Source organism: Pteropus alecto, unplaced genomic scaffold, assembly GCF_000325575.1.
Source record: "Pteropus alecto unplaced genomic scaffold, ASM32557v1 scaffold61, whole genome shotgun sequence".
Classification (NCBI taxonomy): domain Eukaryota; kingdom Metazoa; phylum Chordata; class Mammalia; order Chiroptera; family Pteropodidae; genus Pteropus; species Pteropus alecto.
Window position 1 is genome coordinate 15862034 of NW_006434835.1, and position 12788 is coordinate 15874821.

Below are 12788 nucleotides of genomic sequence, written 5' to 3' on the forward strand. Positions count from 1 at the left end.
ATAAAGTGGGGTGTCCGAGAAAGTTGCTGTAGGATAGACTTAATCTGTGCCTTTGAAGGTCCATTTTGTCCATACCCCTTCTTTCATCCTTTTTTCTTGGAATGAAGATGAGATGCCTGTAGGTACAGAAATCATCTTGTGACTGTGAGGACAACAATCCTGAACTAAAGATGGCAGATTGGATTGGGAGGCTCGAAGGGGCCAGGCTCTTGGTTCCTTCTGGAGTCACTTCCCTGGCTCTGGACTGCTGGCTCCAGGTTTTTATTTTTTAACCTGGATTTTCTTACGTGTGACTGAATGCAATCTTAACAAATACAGTAGGTCACAATAGTAGTTCTCAAATTCTGCTGCACTTTAGAATCGCCCAGGGAGCTTTCAAAAAGCTCACCGACGCCCGTACCCAGCACCATCATCGTATCTCTGCAGCATGGTCCCCAGCATCCAGAGGTCTTAAAAACTCTTCGGGTGACCCCAGGATGCCGCCAGGTCTGCGAACCAGTGGGTTAGAGCTTCTTACACTTTAAGGTGCAGAGGAACCCCTTGATTGAGCATGCAGTGGGGCCTGAGAGTCTGCATTTTTAACAAACTTCCTGGCAATGTCGATGCTGCTGGTGCATGGGCCGCACTTGGAGTAAAGAGAGGTTGGAGCCCTGAGCTGGGTCTTTGGACTTTGACTCAGAATGATCGCCACGGCCGTTACCACCACTGCCTCTTTGCGTCTCCTTCTCTTTTTCCTTCTTTTTCTTCCCCCTTCCTGTTCTTCCTTCACTGCTATCACCACCACCTTGATTTACTGAGCAGCTACCACGTGCCAGGCACCAGGCTCAGAGATTCACGTGTGCCATCGCTAATCCTGCTGACAGCTGTGTAAGGTAACACATCTTCTGAGCCCAAAGAGAATTCAGATTTGTCTGGGTATATCCGATGAAGCCTTAGACTTTACGAGTCCCTGGGTATCTATTTGCAGAACTGATTTGCATGACTTTTTGTTTTTGTACTTGAGCTCAAGGAGGAAGGAGACCATTCAAGGGGACCTGGAGACAGGGTGTGAAGGAAGATACAAGGACAGCATGGGAGACAGGTGGTGTCTGGTCCTTGATCAGAACTGGGGCATCCTGTCTCATCTTTTGGGAATGAGGGCATCCTCCCCATTTGTGAGCTGAACGCAATTTAGCTACTGTGCCATGAAGCCTGAAGAGAACCTGCTGCTCTTCTAGTTCCCCGAAGGTTTGGGTATTTTTGTTTGTTTAGCTCTGGGAACATCCTTTGGGACATCTGCCCAGCCTATACTTTACCAACTCTGAGAAGCGTCCCCAACCCCAGCAGTGGGCCTCTTCAGTCATGTTTGTTTCTGTGACTCTGCTTCATCTTTGCTGTGATTCATTGGACAATGCTGGTCACCCAACCAGGAGCAGCTAGATCACTGGTTTGGCTGGGCCAATCAGCATCTCCTGAGAAAATGGAAATGAGAAACAGAAATGCTTGTAGCTAGTCAGAGTGAAGCCCGCAGGCCATGTTGGGGGGCAGGGCAGTCATTTTGGACCCATAGGCACAGAAGAATCCAAATCAGATCTGCAGAAAGAGAAGGAACACAGAGAGAAGCAGAGATGAGAGACTGGGCAGCCACGGAGAGAAAAGGAGAAAAAGAGAAAGTGTCTGTCTCGCTTCCTTGACCACCTGCCAGCTGCATTCTGGTCCCTCAGGAGGCTTGCTTCAGTCTTGCCATGGAGTGTCAGACCGCTTGTGGTGGACAAACCAGAGCCTTCCTCCCCCTATGATCTGCACCTCTTGGTGTTCACGTTTTTATATAATCCACACACCCCCTTTAGTGTGGACAGGAACTGTGATTATTTCTAACTAATAGACTAGCAAGAATGATGGGCAGTCACTTCCGTGATTGCGATATATAAGACTCTATCTTGCTGGCACGTTGGCTCAAGAAACTCCCTGGCTGTCTTTGAAGAAGCGGTGGCCATGTTGAGAGGCCCACGTGGTAAGGAGCACAGACAGATCAGCCTCTGGAAACTGACTGCAGCCTCCAGCCAAGAGCTAGCAAGAAGCCAGGGCTCTAAGTTCTATAAACAGGAGGAAATGAATTCTGCCAACACAGAGTGACCTTGTAAGTGTATTCCTCCCCAGTCAAGCATTCTCTGGGTGAGAATGCTTGATTGCAGCTCAGCCAGAACCTTGATTGCAGCCTTGTGAAACCCTAACGAGAGGACCTGACTAAGCCGTATCTAGACTCTTAACCCACAGAAATTGTGAGACTACAGTGTGTGTCATCTAAAGCCACTGAGTTTGTGGTAATTTATTGCACAGCAATGGAAAACTGATTTACTGCTGCTCTTCATCGGTTGCCTTTTACACAGGTAAGTTCCTGTTACTTGCAACACGAAGACCCTTGGCTAGGTCAAGAGCACCCAGCCTGGGCCAACATTCTCCAGCCAGAAGAACCGTCCCATCCAGAAATGCACTGACAGGAAATGGAAGAAACTAGAGACAGCACAGCAAGTATTCTGTGGTGGAAGCACAGCGGCTGCGTTGAAAACTTCCTGGGGACCCCCAGAAGTACTTGGAGTGAGGAGGGAGGAAGACTAGTGGGTGGGAGGGCGGTGGTGGGAATCCTAAGCCAACCAAATTGGGGTAAGTGACTTCATTTGTACTTAGCCTGCTTGAAGTTCACTGTAAAAGTGTGTCCCTATCAAATTTAGGACATTTGGGGCCATTATTTCTTCAACCATCTTTTCTGCCCTGTTCTTTCTCTCATCTCTTTTTGAGACTCTAATTTAATATATGTTAGACCTTTCCGTTGTCCTACATGTCCCTGAGGCTCTGTTATTTGTTCTTTTGATACTTGTCTCTGTTCTTCAGATTAGATTATGTAACCATTGATCTAGCTTCAAGTTTTCTGACTCTTTTCTCTGTCATCTTGATTCTCCAGTTAAGTCTGTCCAGTGATTTTTTATTTCGAATATTTTATTTTTCAGTCCTATATTTTCATTTGATTCTTTCTTATAGTTTCTATTTATCTGCTGAGAATTTCTGTCTTTTCATTCATTGTAAGCATAGCTCCTTTTACGTCATCGGGCATGGTTATAATAGCTGTTTTGGATTGTTTCTCGGACATTGTAAGTAGTTTGTTGTGGTAATTCTAGATTCTGTTATATTCCTCCAAAAAGTGCTGAATTTTTGGTTTTAGCAGACAATTGGGGGGACTCAAAACTGCAAACCCTGTCCCATAGGGACCTTGTTAACATGCAATGGCAGCTCAAATCACAGTCCAGTTCTTTCATCCTTACTTGAGCTGTTTTGAGTCTGCCTTTATACAGATGGTTTAAAGGCCAGAAAGAGACTTGGGCGTGGTTCATACATAAAATCTGGCACCCTTTTTCTGGCTTTCTTCTTTCCTAGACTCTCTCCTTTTCATTTTTTCAGGGGAAAAGTACCCCCCAAACTCTCTAATTCTTCAAGTCAGAAAGAGTGCAGAGTTTCTGTCAGACATGCATGATGTCACTCACTGAAGCCCACCTCCAGGCTAAAAAAGTTAAACAAACAAAAACAAACAAACAACAAACGTGGCGGGAAAGGACCATGCAATACCACTTCCTTCTTCCAAGCTGTCTCTAGAACCTGTCTGGTTTTGGTAGCTTTCCAGTGCCATCAAGAAATTGCTTATTATATTTTACTTAGGGTTTACGATCACTATCTGTGGAAGCAACAGTGTGATCCGAGCTTACTCAGCCATTCTCGGCTGAGGAATCTGTGATTTCATTTGCGTTTATACTGGATACTGAGCCTGAGGATATGTGGGAAGCAAACATATCATTAAGTCCTTTTTTATAGATGAGAAAACTGAGTCCTCACAGGTCCATTTGGCTTAAAACTCTTCCACTCCATCCTAGCCTAGTCTCTTGGGTGAAGCAAGAATAAGCTGACGTCTACGGCGTGGAGACAGGGGAGGAGCTGGCGGGAAGAGAAGGCACGTGAGATTCCGAAATATAGAAGCTTAAAAGAACAAGTCCTTTGGGGTTCAGGAATTGTCACAATGAGGGTAAAGCCGTGCACACGGTCTGTCTGAAGCCTTCCCAAGATGTCTTTCTTTCCTTTCCTTTTGATTCCTTTTGAGAATTCCAGGTATCCCAGCTTTGCTAAGAACATGGGTTAGTTTTGCAGGGCCTTATGGCTACCCGAGACAAAATCAGAGACCGAAAAATGTCATAGGACCTCAGAGATGATCTCTCTCAACCCCTTTCGTTTAAAAAAGTGAAATGATTTGCCCAAGATTGCTCAGCCATTTAATGGCTGAGTTAGTTTCAGTGTTCAATCTCTTAAATTCTGTGAAACAAGCGTAACTTCTTTATACTCATAATGTAGTCTCTGTCTATCCGCCCATCTATCTACCTCCCGCCTGCCCGCACAATCATGAAATATCAACACCAATGGCTCCATTTGCCTCTGATGACATGGAAGAGAATGTATCAATCTATTGGAATAGTAGTTCTCAATCCTTTTTTTAAAAAATCTACAGTTTTTGAGAAACACGATAATACCTTTAAATACCCAAGTAAACCCCAATTAATAGTCTCCCGCCAGTGCATTAATGTTGATGGATTCCAGATGTGGCATTTGCTCTATGGCACTTCTGCCCTCATCACGCAATCTCCCCCAGCACCCACCGTAGATGCGAAAGGCATACTCGATCTTCAGGCTGGGGCAGGCCTGCTCACTGAACACAGACGCCATGCCCAGCACGTCCTCGAAGGAGAACACGTCGTTGTGGGAGAACACTCTGCAGATTCGGTCTCTGAAGGGGTTGACCTGTGGGTAGGGAAGAGGGGGAGGAAGAAGTTTCAATGTCAGGTTTGTGCCTCCCTGGGCCTCCGTCATCTTCCCAAAGTACAGTGTCCTGAGTTTGAGAAGGAAATAACCTAACTACTGGAGGAGATGCTAAGTCAGTGAGCCAGGACCCTGGGTGTGATAGACGGTACCTGGGATGAGGAATCGTGCTTAAGATCACCTCAGCTCCTCCCGCACACACCTTCCAAAGGCGCATTTTTCGTTGTGTTATTCTTTTTGACGGCTACTAACTTTTCTCCGTTTTATGTGTAAAACTTGGAGAATACAAAAAATTGTGTAAAGAATGGGGCAAAAAATTTTCGTAATCCATTCCCCAGTGTTAACCACTGTCAGCATACTGATGTAGAGGTTAGACATACCTGGGTTTAAGTCCTAGCTTCACTATTTGCTAGTGAGTGACCTTAGTTTTGACAAATGACATAATCCCCCAGAGGCTAAGCTTTCTCATCTACAAAGTAGGGTGGGTAATACTATATCTACCTAATCGGTTTGTTATGAGGATTAAACGGGATAGTTTTAAAGTTGCTAGTGACTGATAAATACCTCTTCACAAATGGTAGCTATTAGTTGTTACCTAACTACTACAGATATTAACAATTTTCACTTTTAAACTAAACTGTTTCTCAAATTAGAGCCCCACATAAAGAAGGGTCATGTGATTTTAGGGACTCCTAGTTTCCCGAACCTAGGCCTGGCCAGGGTTATGCATGAGAGGACCCTTCTGACATTGGCACCACAAAGTTCTGAGCAAACACCCCAGCCACTTCCCTTCCGGCTCAGAGGCACCTTACTAATGCTGCCTTGTTACTGTCCTCCAGCCCCCAGGAACAGGAGGTTGGGTGGGCTGTGGGGTGGAGGAGACGGGCAGATCTAATGAGAGTTAAAAGGGAAACTGCACAGAACAATCTTTGAAATCTTTCAAAGTAGCACATTCATCTTTGGCACACCCCTCCTCCCATTTTCTGTGCCCGTAATCTACCATGACTTTCCCAGCCCCCAGTTGCTCAGGGTCCCAGCCATAGCCTGTTCTAAACTCACCTGCCTTATGTCAGATTTTATCAGACTCCAGCTTTGCTCTGCTGTTCTAAAATGACTCCAATCCCTCCCTCACCCCCAACCAAAATTCCCTTCCCTTCAATGCACTTCAGCTAATAAAGCTATTTGATTCCATGAATTCGCACAGATGATCTAATGGCCAATAGTTCCTCAACCTTCCAAATTTTTAATTAGATGAAACAAATCTCTGGTTGATTTTTCTAGTCCCCTTTTCACTGACGAGGTATCTCTTCAGGCCTTGTGCGAAAGGGTTATCTCCTCTGCTGCAAGCACTCAATGGCTCTATCGCCTCCCTCATGGACATGTGAACTCCAGCCCCAGCCTCTAAGGACCTATATTCCCTTATCTAACACTCCTTAGGATTGCCCCAGCATTAGCCAAAGCTTAGCTTTCTGGTTCTGATTTCTTCATTTTTGGCACATGAAAATTTATCTTTCATTTCTCTTAAGCTCAGCTACATATTAAAATCTATGGTTTACTTTTATTTGGTATTCCTATGCATTTGAGGTAGGAAAGAGAACATTCTGTGTCACCTAACATGGCCAGGTAGCTCTCAAACTTTAATGAGCATACAAGTTACCTGAAGTCCTTGTTAAAAAAACATGAATTGTGAACTCCCACCCTCAGAGATCCTGTTTTAGAAGGTCTGGGGTAAAATTTGGACATAGAGACACACACACAAGGAGAACAGCATGTGAAGATGAAAGCAGAGATTGGGGTAATGCTTCTACAAGACAGATATTGGGGTGAAGCTTAGGAACGCCAAAGATTGCTGGAAATCCACCAGAGGCTAGGAGAGACGCAAGGAACAGATTCTCCCTCACAGCCTCAGAAAGAATCAATCCTGCCGATGCCTTGATCTCGGATTTCTGGCCTCCAGAACTGGAAGACAATACATTTCTGTTGTTTAAGTCACATCGTTGTGGTACTTTGTTATGCAGCCTTAGCGAACTAATACTCCCAGGAATCAAAGGTGTAAATAAGATCCCCAGGTGACAGGGTTAATCTCATATATGTCTGTGTATATATAGGAGTGGCCAGGGTCCAGCAGAATCTGGGCTGCCCTGCTAGAACCTCCAAACAAGCTCCTGCTCTCTCTGGTTCCTCCATCTTTTCACTCCCCCTCCCCCTGCCCAGAAATGCTGGGTTTGACTGTCTCAGATGAATGCTAATAAGAGTTATCTACTGTGATGTGTTCCAGGTCACATGTACCTAGCTAAGTGGCTTTACAGATTACTTTGTCAAATTTTAACTCAATTAACTCTCACAAATGGATAGGTGGCTTAACAAGATTGCTGCAAGGAAACCACAACTGAAGATAATGCCTGAAATGCAAATGCAAGTGAACAACAAGAAAAAGTCAGGGTAGATATCTCTCCTACTTGAAACACACGTTCTCTTCTATGAGATAGAAACCATTGAGAATCCAGTCAGACAGAACAAGTACCAGCTTCAATTTTCTTGTCCTACACTCAGACAAGTACAAGGCAGATCAACGAGCTCACTGCCTAAGAACACAGCCAACCAGGGAGCGAGGCACCAATCTTCCCTTCCCTGGGGACCACCCCCATTACTTGGTTTGGCTGGTAGTGAGGTAGGTGGGGGGATGATTGCCAAGAAGCCAATCCACTCCCTTCACTTAGACCCATGTCGCATGACTCTAATCTCTAGACACACACACACACACACACACACACACCCCTTGTCTTATAGATTTGGGGAAGGGGGCAGTTGGTGTGGTAGCTGCTGGGAACAGTACCTAGAACACAACATGGTGACCACAGATACTGTTGGAAGATGTGTAGAATATATTGCTGAAGATGTAGAGAAATAAGCATTAAGAACAAATTTCACACTGTTAAAGGTTTGCTAAATAGTTGGAAAAAAAAAAAAATACAGATGATTCCAACACGTTTTTCCGAGATTCCATTTCAGTAATGAAATACACGAAGAACCACGTTTCTGGGAGGCACTAAGGGAGAGAGGTGATATGGACTGAACAGTACATTGCTTCTTTAATACAAATATCATTTATGGGGAAAATTGTCTGAGTGCAGTCACTGATGGAGTGGCTGCTCCATGGTGAAAGGGTAGGGTGAGCGGACGTGAAACTGTAAAACTAGTTCCCTGTGAAATTTCCTGCAGACTGCTGCTGTCAAGAATTAAACCCAGAAGTACACAGAGTACCACAGGATGCACTGACATGGCTGACATGGTTAGTTGTTTTTTTTTTTTTTTTTGAGTTTAAAATATAGTACAACTTATATAATGATTTGTAATCAGAGGGAAGTAACTATGAAAATCTTTTGAACCACTTGAGGTTTGCTTGGTTCTCTCTCGGCAGAGCACATAAAATTAACCATCCAACTTAAAGAGGAGCTATACGCGTTTCTTGTACAAAAAGATGAGTGTTTCGAATATGCTGAGCATTTTATGATGACAAGTGGCGGTTGGCAGTTGGCTGCCTAGTGGATAGCTGCCAAAAAAAAAAAAGAACTCAAATCCTTCTGACTCTTCAAGGTAAAGGTGATTCATTTTAACAATGAGTAAGAAAGTCTTTTCTTTTCCAAAGAAACTCATGCTTTGGAGAGAATATTTTGAAAATGAGATTTTTTGTTGTCGAAAACATGTCACCTATAAAAATGCTTGTAGCTACATACCTGAAAATATTCGAAACATATTTTTCTAATCTGTTTGAAAAATCATCCAAATGAAGAGTGTCAGTGGATTTTGAGTCCATTTGTTAAAAATACAAAAATGCAATGTTTTCCATTTAGCTTGTGAAGAGCCACTGACTGACATACGAGAAAATGAACATCTACCATCTTAATTTCAATAAAAAGCCTTTAATTGGTGGAAAGGATTGATAATGAGTACCATAATTTAATACAGCCAATGATACATCCTTCTCTTTGGATCAGCTATGACAGCCATTAAAAAGAAACCTAACTAGAACCAGACCTCTAAACGGCTCTATCTCAAAGTGTGAAAGCAAGATTCAAAGAATAGCGAAGTATATCCAATCACATTGCTTTCCCTTACACTGTTGTTATCGATTATAAGCAAACAATAAAATTGTGAGAGGAGGAAATTTTATTGTACATAAAAAAAGAAAATTTATTCTTAAAACATTTTTATAATCTTTAGTTTTTAATTTTTTGTTTTGCATGTTTATATGTTAACATCTTGGTATTGTAGTAAAGGAACATACTTTATAAATAAATATGTGTATATTATGGGTACACGTCCCACATTTTTTATTGCTGGGGATACATGATTAAAAGTGTCTGGCTGTCTCTGACCTAGACTAACCCCCTCAGATCACAGATATGAAAATGTGGCCCTGGGGAAGGAGAGTGACTTGTCCAAGGTCACTCCGCCTAAGACCCAGATCTCCTAAGTCTACCCAGCACTGTTTCCACCACGGTGACTTGTGGCAAATAATCATCAAAGGAAAAGGCGGTAATGAAGGCAGAACATGTGACCATTAAAATGGGGGAAATTTTGGAAATGGAATCCTCTTAAAATTCGTACTTTAATTAAAAAAAATTTTTTTTGACACAAGGTGCAAAAACAGAGCCTTGATTTAAGTCAAAAGAAGTGGCTCCCGCCTATGAGAGCTCTGTGTCCGGTGGGTAGTGACTGTGGATACAAATGTGAGAAACACTGGAGGAGGATTGAAGCAAATGCTGTGGGAGGGAAAAGCCAAGAGGACAAGGTCAAGGCCACCTGGAGCCATCGCGCTGGGGGAACTGGCAGAGGAGCCGGAGTGAGGGGTGGGGGACTCTGTTCCCGAGAGGGCCAGGTCACCAGAGCTGTTTCCATGCCTTAGGCCCAGGGGTGGCTGGTGCAGTTCTCTGTGAGGCCTGGAGGGCACCTGGGTCTGTCTGTGTTCCCACAATGGCAGCTTCCCTCTCCCCAGGCTTCCTGCTTCATCACTTCAGGGAGTGAGATCCCAGAGCAAAGACTGGCCCTATGATGAGGCGCCGTTTGCACAGGTGCAGCTCAATGCAAAGAAAGCCCAGCCGTGCCACAGGGAGAGTTTCTAAGGCCCTAGGAGATGCTGCCTCCTTGCCTCGCCCTGCTGTCTATCCTGAGCTAACGCCAGCTCAGCCGATGTCCCCGGCTCCAGTCCAGCCACCAGCAGACGGAACAGCTGGGAAGAGGCAGGGGAGGGAGTGAGGCTCATCAGTGATCACAGTTCCAGTTTACTATATTCCAGATTTTTGTGACTATTACTCTAACGATCTGAAATCTGAACCAATAAATTTTGGGACCTATCCAGGAAGCTATAATCTGCATTAAATTTCACACTCATTTAGAAGTCTTCAATCTTCCAGAGGAGGAAGAAGATGACAATTGACAAAGCAACATTTTCCTTTGAAGAATAGCATGTACCCTAGTGTGAAGGCGTTCTGAACAAAAGAATATAAACATGTCAGTGTAGAAATTTATACAGGTAACTCAGTAGTGCAATCTCCATCTACGCATGCTAAAACTAAAGAAGATGAAAATAAACTCAAATGCTGGGGATTTTTTTTTTGGAAACAGAAACCACAGTTTGTTGACAATAAAAAAATTGCAGTCCCTGCCAAAAAACTGAGTTTTTTTTTAAAGATCTTCTCAAAGTTATTGAACAAGAGATTTGATTTGAAGATTAAAGTCAGAAAGAAAATATTTGGACTTAGCTTAAAAATATCTCCTCACCATTTATCCAACTAGCGCATAGTCAAAAAGAGCTTTTTACAGTTGCTGGAAAAAATTCACACAAAAATACGCTAGTGACTCAGTAATGACATCATTGACGCACTTTGATTTTTAAGATCTCATTTTGTTAAAAAAGATCAAACAGTACTATTGCATTTTAAATTTCTCGTTGCTAATGATGCTTTCTTAACTTTTAGTGTTTGTTATTTTTGAATAATGCTTTATTTTTGTTCATTTTGTCTGCTATGAATTCTTTTTTAAATGGTATGATTAATGTTTATATTTAAAATTTTTTAAACAGATGGAAAGCACCTGTCAAGGAAAGGAGTGGATGGAGTTGTCTAGTGGGAGGGCTACATAAGAGGCCAGCCCCTCCTAGGTCCTGAATGGAGGCCTCAGGTTACTGAGGCAGGTGCTCACTGCGCGAAGTGCTGCCTGAAAGACCCCTCATAGTTGTGCAAGATTGGGTGAGCAGATCCCTTGTTCCGTGAGAAGGATGTAACAAAACCTTTTGCGTTTTAGTGGCTTTAAAAATTTCCCTCAGATACACCATATTTATAGATTGGAAAGTTCAACACTTTTTAGATGTTGATGCTTCCTAAATTGCTCTGCAGAGTTAATACGATTCTAGTTAAAACCTTCTAGCTGATGTTTTTGTAGAAACTGACAAGCTGATAGGAAAATATAAAGGGCCAAGAACAGCCAGGGTAATCCTGAGAGGAACAAGGCTGAAGTACTTACACTACTAGATCAAGATCTATGCTAAAGCGTTAGTAATCAATACAGTGTGATATTGGTGCCAAGACGAATAGACCAATGTCCATAACAGAAATTCTAGAAACAGACCCACACGTATATGGCTACCTGATTTAAGACACAGATCACATTGCAATGGAGTGGGGGAAAGGAGGGCTTGTTTAATAGGTGGTAGTAGATTTAGTAGATAGGCACATGGGATGCTCTACAGAAATACCTGGCCAGTGCTCTCCCTAAAATTATGATAGGCTGTTATAGAGATGCTCTCACCGATTAGAGGACACTAGGAAATATGAAGACTGAGTGCAATATGGGATCCTGGAGTGGACGCTAGAACAGATAAAAACCGTAAGTGAGAGAACTGATGAGATCCAAACAAAGTCTGTAATTGAGTTAGTAGTGCTCCACTGATTTTAATTTATTATTAGTTTTGATAAATGTACCATGGTTATGTAAGAAAGGTATACAATACTTGCCTTAATAAATCTTGAAAGCAAGCCTTAAAAAGATTAAACTCATTCCAAGTAACAAGACTACATCCAAGAATAAAACTTAATAACATTTAAATGAATATAACAAAACCGAGCACCTAAAAATATCAAAATTACAATGTTTAGCAGCCAATAAAAAATTACCAGTCATGCAAAAAGTAGGAAAATAATAAAAAAAACTAGTAGAAAAGTCAATTAATAGGGACAGACACAAAAATGACATGACTGATAGGATAAGTGGGCACAAATATTGAAACAACAATTATAAATACAGTATATATGTTTAAGAAAGTAGAGAAAAGCATGATGAGAAAAAACTATAAATTCATAGATTCAAGAAACTCAACAAAATCCAAACAGAAGCAATTTGGAGAAAACCACTCCATGGCACAGCATAATCAAATTGCTATAAACCAACTGTAAAAAGAAAATACTTTCCAGAAGTCAGAAGAGGTGGGGACACACATATATAGAGAGGAATGAAGACAAAAATGACACCAGATTTCTTGTCGGAAACTAAGCAAGCCAAAAGACAATGGAGCAATATTTTTAACTCTCTGAAATAATATAAGCTCTCATCCTATTTTCTATACCCAGCAAAAATATCTTTCAAACCTAAAGGCAAGAGACTTTTTCTCCCCCATACAAACAAAAGCTGAGTAAATTCATTAGCAGCAGACCAGAGCTACAAAAAATATTAAAAGAAATTCTTTAGGGAGAAAGAAAATACCAGAAGGAAACTTAGATCTACACAAAATAATGAAGAATATCAGAAATGATAAATATGTGAGTAAATATAAAAAGATCTCTTTTTCTTATTTTAAATCCTTTCAAAGAGACAAATCCATATACATAGCTGGAGATTTTGACATCCCTCTGTCAATACTTGATAGGAGTAAAATGAAAAATTTTTAGAAATAT

At 42.1% G+C, this 12788-nt stretch overlaps 1 protein-coding gene across 1 annotated transcript in view; it reads right to left on the reverse strand.

Moving 5' to 3' along the window:
- CIB4 (calcium and integrin binding family member 4) overlaps nt 1-12788 on the reverse strand; it is a 44408-nt gene that overhangs the window by 7035 nt on the left and 24585 nt on the right. Inside the window, exon 4 of the mRNA XM_006910302.1 lies at nt 4677-4818. Coding sequence (XP_006910364.1) covers nt 4677-4818 — 142 coding nt within the window. The remainder of the gene's footprint in view (nt 1-4676; nt 4819-12788) is intronic.